This window comes from Typopeltis vanoorti, chromosome 12 (assembly GCF_054136105.1).
Source record: "Typopeltis vanoorti isolate ZY-2024b chromosome 12, IOZ_Tvanoo_1.0, whole genome shotgun sequence".
In the NCBI taxonomy this organism is placed as follows: Eukaryota; Metazoa; Arthropoda; class Arachnida; order Uropygi; family Thelyphonidae; genus Typopeltis; species Typopeltis vanoorti.
Window position 1 is genome coordinate 47,045,911 of NC_143560.1, and position 27,736 is coordinate 47,073,646.

Sequence of the window (27,736 nt, forward strand, 5' to 3'; positions counted from 1 at the left end):
AAGAGTTGATAATAACTGAGATGACATCTCTCCCACCAGTTGGAGAGAGTGACCATATGGTTTTGACTTGGAAAATGAATAGACATGCAGGAGTATCAAAGAGACGGGAACTTATGTGGAATTATAAAGCAGGTGATTATAATAGTCTTGGACGTCAACTTCGGGAAGTTTCATGGAGTGAGGAATTGGAAGGCCGGGATATCATTAGTGCATGGGAAATTGTGAAAGAATATTTGTTAGCAGCAATGGTAAGTTGTATACCACGAGTGAAGAAGAGGACACAATTTGGAGTAAAGTGGATGACAAACAATATTAAACAGGAATTGCATACGAAAAAAAGAGGCTATGGAAGAGATATAAGGAGACAGGTGAAGAGAGGATGCATGACGAATATAAGACACAGGCCAGAAGAGTGACTAGTGTGGTACGGAAAGCGAAACTGGAATATGAGAGGAGGTTAGCCCTAAGATCCAAAGAAAATCCTAGGGAATTTTTTAGCTATGTGGCCAGTAGGAGGAGAAATGACTGTGGAAGAATGATATTGTGGGATAAAAATGGGAATAGAGTGACTGATGCAGAGGACATAGTGGAATTGTTCAATGAACATTTTATTGGAGTATTTCATCCTAGAGGAGTCAGTTTTAATGCTAGAGGGATAGGGCTGGTTCGAGGTTTAGAGGTACAGAAGGAGAGTGTGTTTCAGATACTGAGTACTCTGGATGTCAGTAAAGCTTTGGGACTGGATGGTATTTCGCCACGAGGTTTGAGAGAATGTGCCAGGGAACTGACAGTGCCTTTAACCTGGCTTTTCAATGAAAGTCTGGCTTTGGCAAAGGTGCCCAGGGAATGGAAGGAAGGTAAGATAGTGCCATTGCATAAGGGTGGTAACAGACTAGAAGTGTCTAATTATAGGCCAGTCTGTGTGTCATCAGTAGTTGTTAAGATGTTGGAGAAAGTAGTGAGGGACCGTATACAACATTGGGCAGATGAGGGTAATGTTATATGTGAGAGTCAACATGGATTTGTGAAAGGGTGCTCTTGTTTTAGCAATATGCTAGCCTTTTATAATAAAGTTACAAGAACATTAGATGTGGGAAAGACATATACTGCAATTTTCTTAGACTTAGCAAAGGCATTTGACAGGGTGCCACATGATAAGCTGATATTTAAGTTGCAGCACATGGGTCTGGATGTCAGATTGGTCAACTGGATTCAGGATTGGCTGTCTGATAGGTATCAGAGAGTTGTGTATGGTGGAGCAGTTTCAAGGAGGCAGAGGGTTACAAGTGGGGTCCCACAGGGCTCAGTACTAGGACCTATATTGTTTAACCTTTATATCAATGACATTGCCAGTGGATTGCAAGGGGATATTCAGTTGTTTGCGGATGATGCTAAGCTAGGAAGGATTATTAGTAATAGTGCAGATGTGGTAGCCCTGCAAGAGGATTTGAATAAGTTAGATAGATGGGCAAATGAATGGGGGGTGTCTGTTTAATGCAGCAAAATGTAAGGTCTTGAGGCTTGGGAAACATCGATGGGATGCAGCATACTCTATGTGAGGAGTTATGCTGAAGGAAGTAGAGGAGACAAGAGATCTAGGGTTGATGGTTGATAGAAACCTGAAGTTTAGGGGACATATTACAAAGGTGGTGAAGGTAACACAGAGGATTGCTGCAATTATGAGACGGACACTGACCTGCAGAGATAAGAGGGTTATCATTCCGTTGTATAAGTCTCTGATCAGACCACACTTGGACTATTGTTCTCAGATTTGGTCTCCAGGATTTGAAGGGGATAAATTAACTGTGGAAAGAATACAAAGACAGATGACAAAGATGGTTTCAGGACTGTTCAAGGATCGGCTGAGGGAACGTGGACTGCAGAGTTTGGTGGATAGAAGAAGGAGAGGTGATATGATTGAGACTTTTAAACTGTTGAGAGGTGGTTACAGGGTTGACACTGGGGAGTTCTTTTGCTTGATTGAACAGCGGGAAGGAGTGATGACAAGTGGCCATCCCTGGAAGTTATGAAAGGAAACTGTGAGCAAGAGGGTGAGGAGTGGTTTCTTTGCGTGGAGGGTGGTTGAACCGTGGTATGCATTGCCTGATGGAGTGGTGAGAATGAAAACGATCAATGAGTTTAAGGAGTGGTATGATAGACTTTGTGTTTCTTAGGGGGGGGGGATCTCCCCTCGATGAGTCTTGACAGACTTTGTGTTCTTAGGAAGGACCTCCCGCGATGAGTCTTTCGACTCCATGGAGGCCTGAATAATAATAATAATTATTATTATTATTATTCATGTTTACTTTTAAATTTGGATCACATTTGATAAAATTATAAACAATTTTTATCTTATCAAGTTAATTTGTATTAATTTATAATTTTAATTTTTTCACTTTAGTTTCAAAATGGAAATAAATCAATCCAAAGTTTAGAAATGATTTTAAGAAATATAAAACTGAGCAATTGACTCAGTCCAGTTATTGTCCAAAGCAAATTTCATGTATGGGATTGAACACTAGTGGACTTTTGAGCACATGCAAGAATCACATTTTACAAGAAGTGTTGAAGGAAATGCAGCACCTTGAAGTAGCTAAAAAAAATGAAGGCTGATCTATCAATTTTAAACTTTTGTAAAACAAGAAAGTGAGATTATGTCTAGACTGGCTATATTGACAAATAATTTTCAGAAAAGAATTATGGATTACCAAAGAACCATTCAGTTATCTTAAAGTTAATTTTTGACTTCTATGAATATAAAAAATAAAAGCAAATATTAAAAAAGTAAAGAATTAATGGAATCAGCTCACCATTTACTTGGATGAGCGGATCAGTATTGGAAATAAAAAGTATTTCAGTATTGTTGTTCATTCAGATGATGCAAAAATTTTAAACTAAGGATTAGTTCATATACCTTGAAAAATGTTTAACTGATATTATGGACTTACAAATCCAAAAATTTGAAATAACTTTCTAAAAACATATTGTGGCTATAAACAGACAAAAGCAAAAGTGATGCCGAAATTTGGATGTGGAAGCTCAGTTGAAAACTTACTCTACTTTACTCTTGCTATTTATTTAGCAGTTATCGATGCATTTTATAAAATTATAATAAATATTAAATAACAGATATACTTAATTCATGCCCAAATTGTATATATATAGTCCCCGTAATTCTTGGGACTGGAAAAAAAAAATTGTCTTAGGTCTCAAGAACAGAAAAAAAAAATAGTCAGGACTCAGAAATCCTGATCACCACCTATAAACTCTGCATTCACTTAGCACATACTCATCTTCTGTTTGCCTTAAAAATTCATAATTCATTCACATAATCCAACAAATACATGTAGCACACCTCACATTTCACAAAATGACTAAAATCAAAATTTAACTCATGCATAGACAAATCCTCTGCCATCTTGCTTCTGATGCCCATCAATAAAGTTTAAATACTTTATAAGCAATAATAGATTTAGTTTAATCCTTTATCCCAGTGAGAGCAAACAAAGTTTGCTCCTGAAAATATCTTCAGGACTAAATATAGTGTTGTACTATCTTATCCAGTAAGTAGTGCAACACCAAGGCAACTCGTGGCAAAGGTGGAGCAAGCTACCAGGCACTTCTAACCCAGTATCTCCCATAATGCAAAACACATTTCCTATGTGGATATGTATATATACTGTTATGCATTAAAGGGATTGGCCATCTACCCAGACTAGTTTCGACCTTTATTAAGGTCTCTTCAGTGGGAGCCAGGCCCAGAGCTGGAGATACCAGGCAGAAGCAGTAGCAAGTCATCTGTGCCTATGGGAGTTGCCAAAAGGTTTATCACCTTTTTTAAAAATTACTCTGGATTTAGAGAAAGATGTTGAAAATTTATTTATCACTAGGTTAGACTATAATAGATTTAGTTTAATCCTTTATCCCAGTGAGAGCAAACAAAGTTTGCGCCTGAAAATATCTTCAGCTACCAGGCACTTCTAACCCAGTATCTCCCATAATGCAAAACACATTTCCTATGTGGATATGTATACTGTTATATACTGTTATGCATTAAAGGGATTGGCCATCTACCCAGACTAGTTTCGACCTTTATTGAGGTCTCTTCAGTGGGAGCCAGGCCCAGAGCTGGAGATACCAGGCAGAAGCAGTAGCAAGTCATCTGTGCCTATGGGAGTTGCCAAAAGGTTTATCACCTTTTTTAAAAATTACTCTGGATTTAGAGAAAGATGTTGAAAATTTATTTATCACTAGGTTAGACTATAATAGATTTAGTTTAATCCTTTATCCCAGTGAGAGCAAACAAAGTTTGCGCCTGAAAATATCTTCAGGACTAAATATAGTGTTGTACTATCTTAAAAAACTTTGTACTTAAAAAAGGTGATAAACCTTTTGGCAACTCCCATAGGCACAGATGACTTGCTACTGCTTCTGCCTGGTATCTCCAGCTCTGGGCCTGGCTCCCACTGAAGAGACCTCAATAAAGGTCGAAACTAGTCTGGGTAGATGGCCAATCCCTTTAATGCATAACAGTATACATATCCACATAGGAAATGTGTTTTGCATTATGGGAGATACTGGGTTAGAAGTGCCTGGTAGCTTGCTCCACCTTTGCCACGAGTTGCCTTGGTGTTGCACTACTTACTGGATAAGATAGTACAACACTATATTTAGTCCTGAAGATATTTTCAGGCGCAAACTTTGTTTGCTCTCACTGGGATAAAGGATTAAACTAAATCTATTATAGTCTAACCTAGTGATAAATAAATTTTCAACAACTTTATAAGCAAACTCAAACAAATCATCTCATACACTACAAGTGCACAGCTTGCAGCATTTTAGTATGTCAACTATCATATATAAACATATCACAATGTGTTTATATGTGATAGCTAAAAAAAATTATCTGAACCTGGAGAGTTCTTGCACAAGTCTTCCTGTGAGCCACCACTTGGTGTCAACCCTTAAGATACTTGATCAGAAATGCTCAAACTCAGAGGTATAAAAGTTGTGATCACACAGCATATTTCAGAACATCTGATCAAAAAGGTTGAATTCTGGGGGATTGGAATGAAGCTCTCCTTGTTCCCATCTACAAAAGGGAAATAAAAATGGAAGTGAGAATTACAGAGAAATTTCACTGCTAAGTGTTCCAGATAAGATTTATTCAAGCACACTTGAGAACAGGCTAAGAAAACAATATCAAAAACTCCTCTCATGTTATGCAAAAAATTGGCATTAGGCCTGAATGAAAATTGGAAATGTTAAACTCAGTTCTTTATGTAGATGATGTTGTTATTATTATTATTATTATTATTATTATTATTATTATTATTTATATGGGTACCACATGGAGTTAAAAGACTCGTCACAGGAGATCCATTCTATCCATCAACACAATGCCTATCATACATCTCCTTGAACTGCTCAGAAACTACCTCTGGCAATCCATTTCAACTTCCAAGACAACTTCCAAGTATGACCCCCTTGTTTTCCTCCTATTCCCCATGTATCGAAAAATTTCTTTTGTGTTAATCTTACAGAATCCCTTTAGTAACTTATAAGTTTCTATCGTATTCCCTCTCCTCCACCTGTCAGCTAAACTCTGCAACTCACATACCTTCAATCTATCCTCATGGGGAACATTCCACAGACTTGTCACGAGCTTGGTCACTCGTCTCTGAATCTTCTCCACCACCTCCCCGTCTTCTAAAAATGCAGGTAATCAAATCTGTGCACAGTAGTCAACATGTGATCTAATCACAGCCTTATCTTTACTGGTCAATATGTTCTTCAACATTCAATTAATCCTCTGAACTATTTTGCCAACTCTTCCAATATGTCCTCTGAATTTCAAATCTCTATCCACCATCACTCCCAGATACCCTGCCCTTCCTCCTGCCCTATTTCCTCTATCTTCTCTGAAAATACACTATCTGTTACATTCTATCCCTATAACTGCTTCATTTTCTGACATCCAGGTCTCGGTGATGCCAATAATGTTTGGGCAAGTCAAGCTGACAATGCCAAAAACTCCTCTCATTTATTTCTGATATTTTGGGCATTCATGTACATGCATTTCAATATCCCTTTGGGATGTTGAAATGCATATATATGATGTACATGTCAATCATTCCTGTACTCATACTGATCTGTTTCCTAGGTGGTTATTTCCTCACAGTCATTCCTAAACTGATACTTTCTCTAAGCATTTGACTCCAGAAATCCTTCAAGTGCAGCCCATCAGGCAAATTCACTCAACACATCTATAAACTGCACGCCATTCCTCCTACACAATCTTCTCATTGGCAATCACAGTCCTTCTTCTCAGTTCTGTCCTATCATACCAAGGCAGCAGACTCACAATCTTTACTTTACTTTCTTATACTGTTAAATATATCTAGTACAAGTCTTCAAGATTCCTTCAAACATTGAGCAACTGCTGTAACAAATTTGGTATAAAAATCAGCAGTAAAAAGAAAAATATTGTGAAAATTGGTAGGAATATTGAAAACATCAATTACATCCTGAATGGAAAAAGAACAAGTAAAATATTTTATCTTCACTAAAAATTTTGCCTTTGGGCACAATATTTTAGTGAAGAAGGGAAATTAAATCTGAAAATGTACGACAGAATTTACAAAGCTGGTATATGGGATTTGACTGAATAAATTTATATGGAATAAGAGAGAAATTAGTCAAACCACTAAAATGGTTTACAAAACATTGTTCAAACCAATTTTAACTTATTGATCTGAAAGCTGGATTAGAAATAAAACAGTTGGTCAAAGACAGAGGGAACCACAGAAGATATGGGAGTTGTGAGAAAAATTGGGAGGCATAAGCAGATTGAATGGAACTTGGCATTTGTAGCATTCAAGAATATGTGACCATATCACCTAGCTAATGCAAGGTGATATGGTCACTTAAATACAATGAAAATAACAGAAGAAAGGTTAGCAAAACAGTTGTGTGTGCCACTGAATATATACTAGTTAATAAAGATGATATAAAGATCTTAAAAGATGAGTTTAATAAATTGAGAGGGTGAGGGATGAAGATTGTCTGTTTAATGTGGCAAATGTACTTTGGGATGAAAAGATTACAAACTATGTATTACAGTCATGGATAACTGGATTGAGAAAATTGATGAAACTAGGGATTTTAGGAGTGATGGTGGACAGTGAGTTGAGGTTTGGAGTGCATATTGCAAAAATAGGCACAAGGCGCAAAGTTCATAGGATCACTTGGATGTTGAGGAACACATTTATTAAGCACAGATTATTCCACTGTGCTGTGTGTGTGTGTGTGTGTGTGTGTGTGTGTGTGTGTGTGTGTGTGTGTGTGTGTGTGTGTGTGTGTGTGTGTGTGCGTGCGTGCGTGCATGTGTGTGTGTGATTATCCCTCCTTATATGGCTATGATAAGGCCACATCTAGATTATTGCTGATTTGATTTCATGGATTTCTTGGGGGATAAGATGAGAGAGAGAGAGAGAGAGAACAAGAGGGTGGGGGGATCATCCCTGTAAATGGGGTTAATTAACAAGTACATGAGGGCTAAATTTTTTGCTTATTTAAGGTTGCCAGAGTCATTTGTATGTGATCTAACAGTGAATAAGCATAATGAGTTGCTAAAGTCAGTTGTGAATGGTCTGTCAGTGAATGAATTCTAGGAGAAGTATGATAGTATTTTGTGAATAATGGTTATTGTGGGACTTCCATCATGAGTCTTCTGGCACCATGGCAGTACCTGTGTAAAAATAATAATAACAATAATAAGTATGGTTAGTATGGCAGTGGAACTGGATGAGATTTTGCCACATTTTAAAGGAATGTGCTAACCAACTATGAATGCATCTTGCAACTGGAAGGGAAGTTGCAAGAGGAAGGAAGATAGGATTGTATGGTTGCATCAAGGTGACGGTGGTAAAATGAAGGCATCAGACTTATATACTAGTTTATATTTCTTATGTGGTTTATAAGATTTTGGAGAAATTATTAAGAGCACTTATACAGATTGGCAGTGGCAGTTTTACACAGACTTGGCGGTGAGGATAATGTTATTTATGAAAATCTGCATGGATGTTACTTGTTATCTGATTGCTTTTCATAATAAAGTAAGAAGTGTGGATGTAGGAAAAACATATGCTGGAATTTTTCTAGATTTTGCAAACTCATTGATTGGTTGCCACATGGCCAGTTGCTTAAACATTTCTAGCCTAATATCTAAATGTCCACATTATAACTTAATTATGAATTTTAATAATCAATTTGTTATGTGAAACATCATTTGTAACCTTCCTTCTTCCAGACATTGTCTGCTAGATAATCAAAGTGTTGGAGAGATAATCTGGTTAAAGGAAGGTTCCAAGTGGTGTTTCAACAATGGTTAGTACAAAGATCTTTATTGTTCAGCCCTTATACTAATAATATTGTCACCAAACAATATTATTAGTTCAACTGCAGGGAGACATTCAGTTGTTTGCAGATGGTGTGAAGCTAGGAGGATTATTACTAATGTGCCAAATGTTGTGACTCTTCATGAGGATTTCAATAAGCTGGAAAAAAACATAGCTGGGTTTTGAACTTTGAGATCTACATATCAGTGACTGCATATGCTATTGATGGATGGAGACAGAGAATTGTAGAGTAGGTGGGTGCCATCCCTTGATGAGTCTTTGACTCCTTGGAGGTGACAGATAATAATAATAATAATAATATTGATGTAACTATACTGTAGGAAATAAAGAAAACAATGGATTGTTTCCTTTGTTTCCTACAGTATAGTTTCCTACAGTATGTTTCCTGGACTTTATATTTCTATTGGGGTCCCATTATGCCAATAATGGGACCCCAATAGAAATATAAAGTCCAGGAGACATATTGCAAAGATGTGGGAAATGATACAGAGGATTGCTGCAATACTGAGAAGGATATTGACCATGTGCAATAGTTAATTGATAGTGGACTATTGTATAAGACTCTGATCAGACTGCATCTGGACTACAGTGCTCAGATCTAATATCAGTATTTGAAAGGGATGAAGAAATTCTATTGAGAAACAAAAATGATATTTGGACTGTGGAATGTTAGTTTTAAGGATAGATTGAGGCCACATGAATTGCAGAGTTTGGATAGTAGAAGATGAATGGTTGGTATGACTGAGACATTTAAGCTGTTGAAAAGTATTTACCAGATGGTCATAAGAAAGTTTATTCAAATAGTAAAGCAAGGAGAACTTGTGCAACTCTGTCTCTTACTCACCATTCCCTTGTGCATTGTCCTAGGATGAAAGTAAAAGAGTGAGAAGTAGCTTTTATTTACACAGTAAGTAGTGCGTGGAATTTGTTGACTGTGATGAGAATGTACACATTGGTCATTTGAGTGGTACAGTAAACTTCTATCTGTTTCAATATTGTAGTACTATAAGTTTGTGTAATAATAAACTAGAAAAACACACATTAAACCTTACTCACTTGTAGAATTTTCACCTAACTTTCATAGCATCTTCAGTAAAAAATTACAGAGCAGCATCAAACAATAGCAGATAATTCTATAAAGTGCCACCTTAGTATTTAATGTAAGATAATTAAAATGGTCAATAATTTCCTAAATAATATATATATATATATATATTTTTTTTTTTTTAAGAATAAATTTTAAATGACTTTAAACCGAGATAAAATATTAAATTTTAATCATAATGATACAACTAGTTTCAGCCTTTTACAGCCTTCTTCAGGTATCCACTAAAGGTAGAACACAGTAATAAAAAATTGAAGTTACAAAAAACTGAGAATTACAGGCAAAAAATGCAATACATAATTGACACAAAAACATTGTATTTCTCATGGATTTTCTTCAACATCTTAACAGCCAGCATCCTAATATAAAATTCACTGCCGAACTAGAACGAAATAACTACCTTCCTTTCCTGGATGTAATTCTTACACGATGCTATGATAGATTTAAAATCTCTATATACCGAAAACCAACTCATACTAACAGATATCTGCACTGTCAATCTCATCACTTTCCACCACAAAAGCTCGGAACTATTTCTACCTTAGGACACAGAGCACGATCTCTTTTAAATGAACTAGATGAACTCCAAAAAGAAATTGAACAACTTTCTCTTATCTTTAAACAAAATGAATATTCTGAAAAAACAATTAAGAAATTTCTTCTGGATCCTCCTAGGCAGTGTACTATGGAAACTACTGATTTTAAAGGTATCATCTCAATACCTTACATTAGTTCAGTCTCCAATAAATTGGCTAAAGTCCTTAAAAAATACAACATCAGGATGTTTTTCACTACACTCCCTAAAGTCCATTCTCTTATAAGCCATCCGAAGCCTATTCATCATAATCTGAAATATCCAGGTGTTTACAAGTTATGGTGCGACTGTAATATTCCTTATTTTGGACAGACTAACAAATCTGTTGAACTGTGTATTGAGGAGTATAAGAGAGACATCTCCTATAAAAGATCACATGCATCTGCGCTATCCAGTCATGTTCTTTTCTCTAATAACCCTCATGACAATCTACACAGTCACTCAGTTTGCTGGGATAAATCCGAAAACATTTTTCACTGTAGTGATGAGTTTGAAAGGAAAATCATGGAGCCCAGAGAAATCCTCCTCAATCCTGAACATTTGAACAGCAATTTGAGTTATAACATCCCTGATAGCCATACTGCAGTTGTTCAATACTGGTGCTCGCGAGAACCTGCAAGCATGCATACAACAAACAATAGCACGTTAGATAGAACGACTTGAAAAATACAACGTTTTTGTGTCAATTATGTATTGCATTTTTTGCCTGTAATTCTCAGTTTTTTGTAACTTCAATTTTTTATTACCATGTTTTACCTTTAGTGGATACCTGAAGAAGGCTGTAAAAGGCTGAAACTAGTTGTATCATTATCATTAAAATTTAATATTTTATCTCGGTTTAAAGTCATTTAAAATTTATTATTTAAAATGTATCATTACATTACATTATATATATATATATATATATATATATATATATGACAGAATGATCATTGACTCGGTTAACATACATAGTTTTATGAAGAATTAAATGACTAGAACCGAGATTTAAGTAAAAAGGTTTTAATATAAACACACTACTAGTTTCGGCCTGTAACAGCCTTCTTCAGGTGACATTATAAAAGAAAAAACACTAAACATTGAGGGTTAAAAGACTATGAACAACACAGAGACAGTCTTTATACATAATTAGCATGAAAATGTTGTAGTTGTATTTGAAGCTGTTCTTTCGTTTGTTGCATTGTTGGGAGAGTGCGTGTTTGCTGCATCATGTGAACGCCAGTACATGATTACAGCTGAATGACTATCTGGGAGGTTGTAGCTTAAGTTGTTATTTAGATGAACAGGATTGAAGATGATTTCTCTAGATTCCACAATTTTTCTCTCTATTTTGTCACTGCATTTCGTTTTCATGCTAATTATGTATAAAGACTGTCTGTGTCGTTCATAGTCTTTTAACCCTCAATGTTTAGTGTTTTTTCTTTTATAATGTCATCTGAAGAAGGCTGTTACAGGCTGAAACTAGTAGTGTGTTTATATTAAAACCTTTTTACTTAAATCTCGGTTCTAGTCATTTAATTCTTCATAAAACTATATATTTATATTGTTTGGCTAAGTGGCTAATGTACCTACTCTCCAACCAATAAGCTGTGGGTTCAGATTCCACTGTTGGCATGGATATTTGCAGTTACCTTTTTGGATCGGCTAGACCACTGTCCTGCTTATTGGAGGTCTGAAGGATTTGAAGCGTTTCATATTTGGTCTTTAGAGCAGGGTTTCCAGACTGGGTAAAATATAATAAAAAATATGAAAACATTTTTAATAACACCACCACTTGTACTGACATACTATAGGTTTAAAGGAGACACATTAGGAGAGGGAAAAAATACATAATTTATTGGTCCTGAACCGCAGTTGCTTCAGTTGTAATTTTTAGTTCCAGTAATATTTATATTATTTGGGTTTATTGATTGTTTGCATCTAAAAGTTTAAACTTTTTTTCAGAACTTTAGTATACCCATTTTGTAATGAGGAATATTCATTTTTGTCTTACTCATCACCAGGTGGTAGTCCCTATTTCACATCTTGAATATATCTGATAATATTATTACTAATCTCAGGGGCTCATTTTAGTGAGTACGGGCATGGCAAACCTGAGGTACCTGATGCTGGACCATGCCTTACTTCATGTAATATATATCTGTTATATTATCTGTGGACTGGTCCCTCCTCTTCCTTCCTTGCTTCTTTTTTTCTTCTCTTCTTGCTCCTTCCCCCAAGTGCTATTAGAGTGTTCGAGGACTAGGGGTGAATCTTTCCCATTTTGCTGTGTTATTTCATCTTATACAAACAGGGTAGTGCTAACAGGGCATTACCAAACACTGTAACATGGTCAGGTCATCAAACAATGATCATACTGCATCGCCCGTCGTGCAGGTTACCAAGGGACATGTTTGGGTTTTAGGCAGAGGGATCTGTTCGAAAAATATGTTACAGTCTTCCTTAGACACCACTCCTCAGCACTCTGCTAGAGGAAACTCCATCAATGGGCCCGCTACCTGTTTGGGGAGGTGTTTAGGGGCAGCGCAAAGAATAGGTTCTGCAAAAGGGTGAAAATTGCAACGACAACAGCACCAGACTATGGCTTTATGCAACTGGAACATCTTCCTGAGGAAGGAGAAGGAACTGGTCGAGGAAGCCAAGTGCTACCAACTAGATTTAGTCAGGCTTTCTTCAACCATGAGGAGAGGCTCTGGAACTGTTGACCTGGATGAGGGGGTGGAAGCTCTGCTACTCTGGTGTGAGCCCCCACAATGTCTGCTCTCAGGCCGGTGTGGGGATACTCACAAGCCCCCGGCTGTCAGACTGTGTTGCTGAATGGATTCCATTGGGGGGATGGGTATGTGTGTTAAGGCTGCAGATGAAAAACCACGACTTGGTTATGGTGCAAGCCTATGCACCTAATCTGGAGTCAGAATACTCTGCCTTCCTAGAGGAAATGGATGCTGCTTTTGACAGGGTGTCAGACATGGAATCAGTCCTGCTAATGGGAGACTTCAATGCACATGTTGGAACAGATGAACAGACATGGAGGGGTGTGGTTGAGAGGAATGGAAACCCTGACTTTAACATGAATGCGTTGAAATTACTGGACTTCTACTGTACTAATAGCTTGTCCATAATGAATACCTTCTTACAGCATTGAGAAGTCCATAAGTGTACCTGGTACAGGGATACACTTGGACAAAGGTCTTTGATTGACTTATTTATAGTCTCAGCAGACCTATTTTCCTCAGTGCTGGACGTCCATGTGAAGAGAGGGGGAAGAACTGTCAACTGACCACCACCTTGTAGTCTGCACTCTACTGCTTCAGAAACCAGATGCTACCATCAATGCTGGTAGGCCTAAGCAGCTATACCACATGAAATGGGAGGCATTGGAAAATGAGGCTGTGAGGAACAATTTTGCAGATGACATTTCCTCCAGGTTCAAAGAGATTCCCAAGCATACTGCAGATGTTGAGGAGTGGGAGCTGTTCAGAACTGCTGTCACTGCCTCTGCACTCTCACGCTGTGGCAGAAAGCGACTCGATGTGGCGAAAGGCAATGAGAAAAGGACACCTTGGTGGAACCAAGAGGTATCCAAAAAGCTGTCTGGGCAAAAAAGGAGGCCTACCTAACATGGGTCAGGTCACTTGAGATGCATTTCCAGTACACTGAGGCACGAAAAGCTGCTGTTGAGGCAGAAAGCTTGGGAATCCTTTGGAGAAAGATTAGGCTCATCCTATGCAAACAAAGTATTCTGGCAGACCATCTGCCGCCTTCAAGGGAGGAAATCGTGCACAGCAAGGGAAATTAAAGCCTCTGATGGTGCATTTTTAACAACCGAGAAGGATATCCTCCACAGATGAAGGGAATACTTTGAGAGCCTTCTTAACCCAGGTGGCCCAGAAGGTGTGGACATCCAAAAGGTGCAGATCGGGGTGATGACTAGTCTCACAGCAGAAGAGGTCCATTTAGCAATAAAATTGCTAAAATCGGGCAAGGCTGCTGGTGATGATGAAATTCAGCCAGAAATGCTAAAAGTCTTAAATCGAGATGGCATTCTTTCACTGACTCAAGTGTGTTAGGCTGCTTGGATATCTGGGCGAGCGCCAAAGCAATGGCAGACAGGCATAATAATACCAGTCTTCAAGAAGAGAGACCAAAGAGATTGCAGCAACTATTGTGGCATCTCTCTGCTCAGCCTGCCTGGGAAAATATATGCTAGGTGCTTGGAAAGAAGGTGCAGGAGCATAGTTGAGTCAAGGTTCCAGGAAGAACAATGTGGCTTTCATCCTGATAGAAGCACAACTGACCAATCTTCACTTTAAGGCAAGTCTTCGAGAATCTTGGGAATATGCCAAGAATATCTACACGTTTTGTGGACTTGGAGAAGGCATATGACTGGGTTCCTCGGGATAAGCTTTGGCAAGTAGTACAGGATTATAGAGTGGATGGCCAACTATTAGCTGCCATCAAGTCCCTGTATGAATGCCCGGAGTTTTGTGTCAGGGTAAACAGCACAAAGTCTGAACCTTTCACAGTCTCTGTTGTCCTCTGCCAAGGGTGTGTTCAGTCTCCCCTCCTTTTCATAATATTTATGGACTGGATTGATAAGTACAGCCGAGGCAGGGAGTGTGTCAGAATTGGAAGATTTAGCATTGGACGTCTGCTTTTTGCAGATAACCTGCTTAGCTGTTCCACAGATGACCTCCAGCAGACCCTGGATAGGTTTGTAGCTGTTTGTGCAGAAGCTGGAATGAAGATCAGTGTGGCCAAAACTGAAACATTTGTGGTCTCAAGACAACCATCCCAGTGCACTCTACATGTGAGTAGAGTCCCACTGAGGCAGGTGGAGAAGTTTAAATACCTTGGGTTCATATTCACGAGTGATGGAAGCAGGATGTAGAGCCAGATACTCGGATTGGCTCAGCAAGCACAATATTGCAGGAGCTTGGCTGTTCGGTAGTATTGAAGTTGGAGTTAAGCCAGAAGGCAAATCTGGCTGTCTTCAATACAGTCTCTGTCCTCATCCTCACCTATGGTCATGAGAGTTGGATAATGACTGAAAGAATGCGGATACGAATCCAAGCGGCTGAAATAAGGTTCCTTCGAGGGGTTGCAGGGCTGACAAGACTCGACAGAGTCAAAAGCTCTGTAATTTGGGAAACTCTCAATACTCAACTGTTGCTTCTCCGTGTTGAGAGATTACAGTTACGTTGGTACAGACACCTGGTCAGAATACCACAAGAAAGGCTTCCTTAGCAGGCCCTCTTTGCCAAGCCAGAGGGTGGGAGGCCACGTGGAAGGCCAAGGACTCGCTGGATAGATTATATCAAAACCTTGGGTGGACACATTTGGGAGTCCCACCAGAACACCTGAGCTTGGTGGCGGAGGATCATGACCATTGGAAGTTCCTCTTGCAACTGCTGCCCTCACAACCCAATTAGGAAAGGTGGACCTTGAAGATGTATGTATGTATGTATGTATATGCAATGTATATATATATATATTGGCAAAAGTTACAATTTTTTTTTTTTAAATTTTTTCTAAGGACATAGTTAAGGAATTAACGTACAGTGCTTTGTTGTAATACAGAAAACTATGCAGATAGACATTTCATTATGGAATATGTCCACCGCAAATTGCAATGCAGTTCTCACAATGTTGTACCATGTTGGCACCAAGTGATTCAGGAGTTCTTGAGGGGAAACTGGCCCACTCCTCCTTCAGAGCAAGGAGCCTTGTTTGTTTTCTGGAGGGATTTTCAAGCAGCAATGCTGGGGAGCATGCTAGCCACTTGATTCAATTAATACCTTCATTTTCCAGAAATATCTCTACTGCTTGTGTACGATGTGGTGTGGTGTGGCATTGTCATCCATAAAAATTAATTCTTCACCTACAGCACCACAGAACAATTGAACATGATGTTGAAGAACTTCATTGCAATATTGTTCACCAGTCATAGTCACTTTTTCCAGGACTTGTAGCTCAGTGCTGTAAGCATAATGCTTCCCCACACCATGATCCCGGTACCACTGTATCTATCCCTTTCAAGAACATTCTTGCGATGGTAAGCAGTACCACTTTCATGCCAGATCAAGTGTGGTCTAGAATTGGAGAAAAATCTAAATAACTCTCGTATGTAAAGAGTACATTAGCCCATCGGTGTCTTGTCCAATTTTTATGGATACAGCATCCCTGAAAACATGCTCTGTGATGAGCTGTAGATAAAAAGCCTTTGGGCATATAGGCCTGCTTGTTGCAGATGTCTTGCCACAGTTTATCGAGATATCTATGTACATGTGCTGTTATAACCAAAAAATCTGTCTTCATGCCTCATATTAGAGAAATGGCTACCTCTTAGCAAACATCCTGAACATATTCCATTGGTTTGAAAACACTGCCCACAGACTGAATACAATGCTATGTGAGATTCCAAACTCTCTGGCAATATTAGTAATTCTGCAGCCTTCTTTAAGCTTTCTAATAATTCTTCGCTGCATGAAATTATCTAAATGATGTCTTTGAAACATTACAAGACATCCAAGTTTGCAACTTTATTCCTTCACGAAAAGAACTTTCTTCAGACACAATTTGCTTAGCACAGCCTTTTGCTTTTTATCCTTTGAGTGCTACTATGTGATCCTTTTGCACGTGATTTGAAAATTTGAATGTGTACCTGTTAACCGACTTGAAATTGTCAGTTAAAGCCACAAGCTGATTTGTATGAATTTGCACTTTTAAATTTCAGAAATAGTGTTCATCCTTAGGTTTTGGACATCAGTGTATATATATATATTATTTATTTTGGAAGGGCTGTGTAGCTCAGTGGAAGTAGTGCTTGCATCCTCTGTGCTAGGTTGCTAGTTTAGACTTAGGTTCAAGTCTAGTCACTGACTGGAGGAACATTTTCTAAGCCTACCTTCGACTGGTTCCTGAGTTAGTTAATCTCTGTCATGGGTAAGCAGATTTATTCTCCTGGAAATTCATGTTTTTTGTTCCGTAAAACTCAAGAAAATCGACCATAGAACCCACATTATTTCAGACAGTATCATATCCAGTTAGGGTTAGGTACCAAGAGATGGCAACACTTGTTTGCCGGTCTCTTCATCAGTGGCTGCTTACAATTAGTGATTAGCCATGGGCCAGCTATCTCTGATTGGCTACTGGTGGAGATTGAACTGCCCACTCAATCTCCAAAAGCTAGATAAGGTTAAAGGCCTCGCCTACTTTCTCTATGAGGGAATAAAATATGTTAGCTGATTTATTTATTTTTATTTAGTTTTTATTTTTTTTTAGATAGGAAATCATTGACCATTTTAGTTATCTTACTTCTAAGATGTTGCTTTTTTTTTTTTGTTTGTTTTTTTTAAATTGTCTGATTGCCATTCTGTAATTCAGTACTGAAGAGACCTATGAAACTTATGGGAAAATTCTACAAATAAATTAGTTTTCTTCCATTTTTATAGTTTTTTGAGACTTTTATCTAAAGTGGACCTATGGTAATTATTATTATTATTATTATTTTCCTCACCCAATGGAATCACAAGACTCACGGGAGGTCAACACTAGTGAACACACGTCTATCATACCACTCCTTAAAATCATCCACAGTCTGCATGTTCACTACCCCTCTCACAAAATGCGTTCCATGCTTGTATGACTCTCCATGCAAAAGACTTCCTTCTTACCCTTTCACTCACCACCTCCTTTTGCAACTTCCAGGGATGGCCCCTCTTCTTTGTTCCTTTCTCTTGTTCTACCATATGAAAAATCTCCTCATTGTTAATATGATAATATCCCTTAAACAGCTTAAATGTCTTGATCATATTCTCCCTTTTGCTTTCTAACCACCTATTCTTGAGAGATACTTGCGACATTAAATTAAGAAATATAAACACGTTAACGCAAGAATATTTTAATATTTGCCAAATATTTCAGTCTGAAATTAACAGCCTATCCTCAGTGGCTTGATAGGACAGTTTTTACAAGGTAGAATACAAACAATTGATTGTTGAAAAGTAGAACGAGCCATGTGATGTTACATTGCTAAGCACTAAAGAGAGGTAAATTTCATCAGAGTGATGAATAAATTATAGGTATTAATTCATAATTTCATATAATAATCTTAATTTATAAATTCAATTAAAGATAACATTAGACTAATGTAGGAATTAGGTCTAAATTAAAAAAAAAAAACACCCTAGTGTGTTATCCAGATTAAACTTTCCCATATTTTTGACAAGAATAAGCAATCATTTCAATTCAAGTTAGGGCGTTGAAGTGAGCTCTCAGCACTCTCTTTGAATAGCATTCAAATTTATAGCGACATCTGTGTAGAAGGTGAGTCCTGGACCAGAGAATATTGTGGCTTGTCTCTATCCTGTGTTTCGCCAATCCAGACTTATCGGATTTGTTATGAAGAATGTACGATTGATCTCTGGTCCAGGACTTGCCTTCTACACAGATGTTGCTATAAATTCAAATGCCTATTCAAAGAGAGTACTGAGGCCTTACTTCAACACTCTAACTTGAATCGAAATGATTGCCCATCCTTGTGAAAAATATGGGAAAGTTTAATCCGGATAACACACTAGGCTTTTTTTTTTTTAATTGAGACCTTCTAATATTCCTCTTGTTCTCCACCAAATGTTCTCTGCAAATGTTCTCCACCTCTCTCTTTATATGCCTTCCATAATCTCTTTTTCTTTTGCAATTCCTCTTTTATTCCTTTTGCCATCCATTTGACTCCAATTTGCTTTACCTTCTTCACTCGAGATATACAGTCTGTCAATGCTGTCAACAATTTTTTCTTAAGTATCTCCCATTCACTGACCACCCCCTTTAAATTCTTTCATCCATTGTACTGCTGCAAGCAGGTTTAAATCCAAGTCAGGACTATATGGTCAGTCTCACCAGTAGGAAGTAGGTATGTCATCTTGGTCACTTTCAGATCCTCTGATACTATGACCAAATACAGAACTCTTGATACTCTTTTCATTCTGCCACATTCTGCCTAAGACTGTTATTATTATTATCATCATCATCATCATCATCATCATCATCTTCCTTATACCCTCTTTTACCTTGCGGTGTCGAGGGTCCATTGATCATCGGACCTCACTCCGTTTACAGGATAAGGTGGTCAGCCCTATGCCCCGGTGTATCCTATGGCCTGTAGTGTTGAGTTCTCAAGGCCAGTTTGCCTGCTTTGCGGGATGAAAAACCCCAGAATAAACTGGGGAAAAAACCCTGCTGTCCACGCCCAAGACTGGCTAACTTGGCTATGGCTGAGGAAGATCCTTCAGCTCCTCACGTCACCGACGGGAATCGAACCTAGGACACTCCTTCCCCAGGCATATGGTTGCGAAGCGCAAAGCCACTAGGCTAACCGCGCGGTATTTTATAATAATAATAATATTATTATTATTATTATTATTATTACCCCAAGACCTCATGGGAGGTCCTTTTATCACACACACCGCTCATCGTACCGTGCCTTGAACACATTCAAACTCCTTGCAGACACCACACTCTCAGGCAAGGCATTCCTATTATTTACACCTCTGCACGAAAAAAACCTGCCTCTCATACTACTCACTTCTTTATACAGTTTCCAGGGATGACCTCTGGTTCTACCCCAATCTCCCACTATTTTCTGTAGAACTTCTCTAGCATTGATCCTATAACAATCCCTTACTAACTTGTAGGTCTCTATCATATCTACCCCCTCTTCCTCCTGTCCACCAGACTCTGCAAATTGCATCTTCTCAATCTTTCCTCATACTCGACCCCTGAAGAAATCCAAAAATTCAGTTTACTTTTGACAGGCTGTGCTGAAATGTCCTCTATGGATTGGCCAAAGACCTCTCAGTAAATTTGGGCATTGAAGGTATATCAAGGTCTCTGAAACAAGTCACAGGACAGAGGGGAGGAGAGATTAGCTTGATATAGTGTAGTTCTGTCTTCTTGAGGAATACTAGAAAGTGGGGATGGCAAGTGTTTGAGCGTAGATGTTTGGCATGAAAAGAGGTGAATAAATAGAATCCTTCTAGAGGGTTTGAACAAGTGTATCCAGTTAGGGACTGATGGAATAGTATATTATATTGGAAGATATGGATATGTTATGGTAAATAATTTATTTTAGAAGCATTAATGTTATTGATTTTGGTCAAAACATTTAGATATTTTGTTAAAGGTGAGTTTACTATAACAGTGTGTTTGTAGTGAGAATTGCCTGCAATAATAATAATAATATGCAGTTTAAACTCTTTTTTTTTTTATTGAGAAGCTTACCAAATGAATACAATGAAGATTAGTTTCATACATCTGCAATGTATGGGGGGGGGGAGTAGTCATCCTGAAAATTGAATTAAACATATGATCTACAGGGGAGTGAGGAATGAGTGGAATTCATTACTACAGATGATATGGAATGTACTGAAATTAAAAAAAAAAAATTGTTTATGATTTGCACCCATGAAAGGTTGTAAACCTATAGTACATTGTTGTGGGTAAGTTCAGGATTTTTATTTATTTTTATTAATTTCATATATTTTTAATAAAAATAAATAAATAACTAAAAGAGTAAAAAATAATAGAAATGCATATTTATTTATTTTGTGCATAATTTGGAAACTCTGCTAGAGATATTACATGAAACTTTAGAGACCAAATATGGAAGTCACCTTCAAGTCACTTCTGACCTCCAATAAGTGGAGTGGTAGGCTCACACTTGACAATGAACTAAGACAATCACAAATATCCATTCCCTAGATGGTATTTGAACCTGCAGCCTGGAGAGTGGATACATTACACTAACCACGTGGCCAATTAACTACTTGAATGAGTTTAAGTAGAGTGAATAGTGGACCTTCTCTAATGAATCTTGATAAATCAGTGATACTTGTTAGGTAGTAACAGTAAAAATACATAAACAATTTTGTATTATTTCATTAACTTCAGATGTTTTATAAGTTCTTTATTTTCCCCTTTTCCTTTCTTTCTTTCATTAAGATTCCTCAACTCCACACTGGTGAATTGATTGTAAAAGAAGGTGCCTCTGCTTTGCTCTCAACAAATGAGCTATCTGTTTATGACCTCGACACTGTAATATCAGAACTTAAGATTAAACTTCTTATTGCTCCAGAACATGGTTTGCTGAAATATAAGAATCAGGTGTTACATGTAGAAGAAGAGTTTTCACTTGATGACATTTTAGCTCTTCATCTGAAGTATGATTTTTGATCCTTCATTATTTGTAATAATAGTATATTTACCCTTTGTAATAACAGTATACGAACCTTTTCTTAGTATATATGTATGGTTATTAAATTTTATAAAATTTGATTTTATGGTATTTTCTATTGAATGTTGAAATGCTTAAATAATAATTCAGAAACATGCATATTGAAAAATAAATAAAACTGTGGTTTAAATTTTTCATTAAATTTAAACCACAGTTTATATAGTCCATTTGCACTATATAAACAATATAAACAAATATGACTTGAGCTATATAAACACTCCAGAATTCTCATTCATTGGAGTGTTTATATGTTAAGGAATGTATCTGTGGATGAAAGAAAGAATTTCAAGAGGGAAGCATGAAGTATATTTTCTGCCTGAATAATGCAAAAGATGAGAGGCTGTATATTCACACTATACAGCCTCTCATCTTTTTCATTATTCAGGCAGAAAATATACTTCATGCTTCCCTCTTGAAATTCTTTCTTTCATCCACAGATACATTCTTGTCAGTATGTCACTCATACTGACAAGAATGAGTGACATTCATGTGGACACAAGACTAAAGGATCAAATGCAACGAAAGTGTGCAGGGGCAAATTCTCCATGCTTGCTATGCTTGCTGTGCAAGCTCATTACTTAAGAAAGAAGTAATATTTATTTGATAATAAATACATGCATTTATAAGCATTCCATTTAGGCTTTTATTTTTGTAGTAGATGACGTCTTAAGCTTGCGCGGCAATAATTCTGTTGTGTATTGAAGGCCGATGCTTGCTCGTCTAGTCACAGCTACCTTGGCTTGCTCGGTTGTTGGAGCTTCCAGGTCCTCGCTGCAGCACTGTGATTTCATGTGCTCAGCCATTTCCGCTCCCTTCAAGTCATCTTAAACACAGGACATATGCAGTCAAAGTAGCTCTAGCTAGTGAGCTTCAGCCAGCCTTTACAAGTGTGCATGTTGCTGGGGAAAATTAAGTTGCAACCAACTTTTTATGATGATGTTATTGACCAATTCATAAAGAAGAACCATAGGGTAGAATTTGTATTCAAGTAGCTAAATTGAAAAAGATAGAATATCATTTGCAAAATAAATGTTGTATTTGTATGACTAAATGTACATAAATTTCTAATATATAGTTTTAAATGGTCAGTATCTAATCAGACTTCAATCACACCTGTCACTCCCTGAATGATAACAAGAGCAAGCATGAATTTCAAGACCAGCATTCGCCCCTGAAAGTGTGTAAAAGAGATATAAAAGTAGCGACATTAGAGATATGTGGCATGGAAATAAAGATTTTCATCAAATTAAATGAGAGAGAGAGAACAGAAAGAGAATGTAAAGATTTTCATCAAATTAAATGAGAGAGAGAGAACAAGGGAAGAAATATAAGGAATCATGGTATATAAGTCCGAGAAAATGGAAATAACAATCTTAACATCTGTCATGGCAACAATAAGCCTGTTGCCATGATAGAAGAGTTGAGAGGATTTTGATGGCAAATGACTTCATAAGTAATGTTGAAGCATTGTGTTCACTATGTGGGGATATAGGGAATAATTTTGATGAGAGAATGGATTTTTATTAGCATAATGGGTTACATTTCAAACAGATAATAGATTTGAAATTAGGCATTAAGAGAAGCTATTTGTGTGTGTTCGTGTGCGTGCGTGCGCGTGCATCAAAAATAAAAAAATACTAGTTTGTGACAAGAATCCTGTAGCATTCTTTCTTGTTTTCTTTCATTTGATTTACATCAAGTCATTTTTCCTATGCTTGCTACAGTTCTCACAGCTACCTTACAACATAATATAGCCTACATATTGCTGTGTGTAATGGACATGTATGTCCATTTGCACATATAATTATTGTATTTTGAATAGATTCTCCCTTAGTGCCTTATAATATGCTTTTATACAGATATACAAAAGTGATATACATATCCCTGTGATCTTCCCATAATTACATAACTGTTTTTCTTAAAGTAAATATCTGATTCCTGAAAAACCTTATTTGGCCTGAATGCAGAATGTTCTTTCCCACATTGATTTTCCACAATTTTCTTAGTCTCTTATCAAGTATACTTGCATAAATCATACCTGAAAAATCACTAAGAAAATTCCTCCCATTTTTTCATTTAATTCTAACAGTATCTTTACTTTGGTCATCCTGAATTTTACATTTGTGGTTATATAAGTATAGTATTGTAAAGTATTGCAAACCTTTCATATTGCTATACATATATGAGCTTTTCTGGTTGAATATCAATGATTTCAGCTGCATTTCCACATTTTAGATTTCTAATGACTTTTTCCAGTATTGAAATATATGCACTTTACTACATTTCTTCTGGATATTTTCTATAACAGCTCTTTCACTGTTATAGAAAAGATACCTATCTTCAGCTGTTATGTGACCTTAATTATCTCTGATTCCTTTTGCAGTACTCCTTATTCTAAGTTTTTTTCTTTTTAAATATGACATTTTTTGCAATATTTTGTTATTATTTATATAAATCAATTGGATATTACATCCAACATTATTTGCCTCGTATTTTGTTATTATTATTATTACTATTAACATCTAACCTCCATGGAGTCAGAGACTCATCATGGGAGCTTCACACTATTACACACAGTGCTCATCCAACAGTGCCTTAAACTGATTCAATGTGTCTACATTCACAACACATTCAGGCATTCTGCTCATCAAGCACTCTTCATCCAAAGAACCTGCTCTTCACTTCTCTGCTCACAGCCTCCTTATACAGTTTCCAGTGATGGCTTCTTGTTCTATCCCTTCCTCTCCCATTCTATGAAAAATCTCTTCCATGTCACATTGATAACGATCCCCTGACTAGCTTATATGTCTCAATCATATCCCCCCCCCCCCGGCTCCTATTCACGAGGCTGCAATTTACATTCTCTCAATCTGGCCTCATACTCCACATTCCAAAGACCATTAACCACCTTTGTGAATTTTTTCTGCACTCTTTCCAACATATCCTCATCACCATGAAAACCCAGCAACCAAATCTGTGCACAATAATTGATATGAGGCCTATACAATGGCATCATAACCTCATTATTTCTGCATGTCAGGATCCTCACATCATTGCCATTACCCAATGTGACATCTTCACAAAATTGTGCAATGTGACCCCTGAATTTCAGGTCCTTGTCCACCATCACTCCTAGATCTCTCATCTCCTCTGCTTCCAAGTTTCCCCACCAAGTGTATACTTTGCATTACATTGTTCCTTACCAAATTATGAAACCTTACACTTTGCAACATTGGGCTGATAGTTCCACTTACCTGCCCATTCATGCAGTCTGTTCAAGTCCTTCTGTAAGGCCATAACGTCTGCTTGACTCTGCATTGCCCTCCCCAATTTTGCATCATCTGCAAACAGCTGCATATCTCTAGTAAAACTCATTCAAATATCATTAACATACAAATTGAACAACAATGGTCACAAAATTGATCCCTGTGGCACACCACTAGTAACCTTCCTCTTTTAGGATATTGCATCCAAAAGAGGGTGCAGTATACAAATTTCTGATACCTATCTGACAGACATTCACTGATCCAACTCAGAAGTCTGTTATCCAGTCCCATATGTTTCAATTTATTTAACTGTTTGTTCTGTGGCAGTCTATCAAAGGTTTTTGCAAAATCCAAGTACACTACTGTATATGCATCTTCCCTGTCCAAGGTATTTCTCACCTTGTTATAGCACATAAGTAAGATAGTGACACACGATCTCCCTTTAACAAATCCATGCCAATAATTCACCACAACTTCACCACACTTCACCACAACTCCAAATATACAGATTGGCCTGTAATTTGAAGTTACAGACTTATCACCACCTTAATGCATTGGAACAATTTTACCTTTCTTCCACTCCCTTGGAACCTATGCTGTTGCAAGCCTCTTATTAAACAGGCATACCAATGTAACTGCCAATTCCCTGGAATTAAGAAGAGTGGTGATATGTCATCAAATCCTATCACCTTATTGACATCAAGTCTCTCTCTCTCTCTCTCTCTCTCTCTCTCTCTCTCACACACACACACACACACACACACACACACACACACACACACACACACACACACACACACACACACACACACACACACACATCTTCCTCTCATTTCCTCTTTTACATTGTGCTCTTGGCTTCTTCTTCTTCTTCCTTTTGCTTCTATCCTTGATTTCATTGTTTTAACTTCTCACTTCCACTTCTGTTGTTTTCCTTGCATCAGCTAACATCCTCTTAATCCCCCACCTTATTCTGTTCATCTTTCTTGATTCAGTCAGAACCTCTGTTTCTGTCTCTCTCTCCAAGCACCCTCCTCTCAATTGACATTCAGCCACACAGTCAAAGCCATCTATTGTAACCTCCACATTTTCATTCTCCTTCACACCTTCCACTGTTAAATCTTCTTCTCTCTTTGTTCTTCTCACTCTCAATCCTACTTCTCTCTGCTGGAACGCTCATTTCAATGTGGTTGCTTAATAAAGTCATAATTTCCAACACACTATTCCTGCTCTTGCTAAAATACCAGAAAGACTGACATCTCCTTTTACATTACTGTTGTTTGCATCTTATATATATATATATTTATATATATATATATATATCTCACACATGCAAAAGATAGAAGAGCCTATAGCAAACAAATATCACATGTAGATACACATATATGTTCACATTTCTTTTTCAATAGGTTTTCATCTTGCCAGTTCTAGATTTATTTTGAAACTTTTTATAATAAACCTTAAAAAGGATTCCTCACTATCACTCATTTTTCATTTTTGTTGCTTCTCTTAACATCCACATTATCTATCATATCTTATAGCTTTCTAATTTTTTTTTTTTAGGTATGTACATGATGATTCTGAATCTTACAAAGATATGTTCACAGTTGGAGTTAGTGATAATTTACATGAAGTATCTGGAAAAGTATTGATCAGAATAGAGCAAATTGATGATGAAATGCCAGTTTGGAATGAAGGATTATTACAGCACATAGTAGTTGAAGAAGGTGGAAAAGTTAGATTATCAGAACAGGTAAAAAGAAATTTAACAACAACAACAACAAAAAAAAAAAAAAAAAAAAATCAGATAAATGTATTAATTATAACTATGTCTAAGAAATTAAATTACTAGATTAAAATATGTGATAAATTTTATGTTAACCAGACCCTTGAAATGCCAGGTAGATAAAATTATAGCAATAAACGGATATTGGGTGTTCTTCTAGTATTGCTCTCTCCACTCTCAAAAAAAAAGAAAAAAAAAAAAGAAGCATAATATATAATAATATATAATTACAAGGACTCACAAAACAGGAGATAGGCTACTGTTATGGTACTGCTTGAATTTCAGAAGAAATTTATTCCTAACACTCAAAATAATGCTATTCAAGGCTTATCATTATAATAAACTGTGAAGACAGCTACTGTGTTCAAGTAATAGCTACAATATAACATAAACTAAACTAATCACCCAAGATTTCAACCTTCATGTGAAGGTCATCATCTGGAGTATACATGCATATACAAAGAGACAAGCTAAAATCACACTAATTTGTTCAATTGTGGGAAATTGTGGGGAAAAAAAAAACGATTTCATCAAAGCTGAAGTCCTTTATTATTTATTTGACTACTACTAGATAAATTAAAACAAAAGTGAGGCTAGAGAGATTGCTCACAGATAAATTAGAACAAAAACAGTATTGATGGTTGCTAATGTATGACATAACAGCTGAAATGATTGCTTAGAGTCCTAAAATGAGGGTTTGCTAGAGAACTTGAAACAACAATTATGTAGACTGAATGTGTACCATCCACTTTCTTGGATTTTTAGGCTACCACTATTGTTTAAATTAAAATGGTTGATCAAAATTACAGTTTTCTTTAAATTTGCATTCATACCAAGTTTTTGTACTTACAAGCTTCAGGATTTCATATTTCAGGAACAGGTGCCTTTCCACTCAATTTGGCATAGGTTTCTGATTTCTCAATTTGGTCTCTGATAATGCTCTTAATGCCCTATATGAAATCGATGTTCCTTACTTACTTATTTTGTATGATGTTCCTTACATCATACAAAAACTTGGAATGAATGTTTGATCAAACATTCTAATCTAAATGATAATGGTGGCCTAAAAATCCCAAGAATACAGATGGCACACATTCAACTCACATAACTTCTGTTTCAAGTTATCCAGCAAATCCTCATTTTAGGACTTTAAACAATAATTTTAGTTGAAAATAAGGGGATAAACATCCTTTGTTGTTTTATAGCCAGTAAGCAAAACTAAAGATCGATAACTACAATCTATAAGTTTCATGCCAAAAAACTATCGGCGA

At 37.0% G+C, this 27,736-nt stretch overlaps 1 protein-coding gene across 1 annotated transcript in view; it reads left to right on the forward strand.

Moving 5' to 3' along the window:
* Window positions 1-27,736, forward strand: part of LOC150100755 (FRAS1-related extracellular matrix protein 1-like) — a 198,325-nt gene that overhangs the window by 96,543 nt on the left and 74,046 nt on the right. The window contains exons 6-7 of the mRNA XM_090401883.1: window positions 21,122-21,339; window positions 26,243-26,432. Coding sequence (XP_090258009.1) covers window positions 21,122-21,339; window positions 26,243-26,432 — 408 coding nt within the window. The remainder of the gene's footprint in view (window positions 1-21,121; window positions 21,340-26,242; window positions 26,433-27,736) is intronic.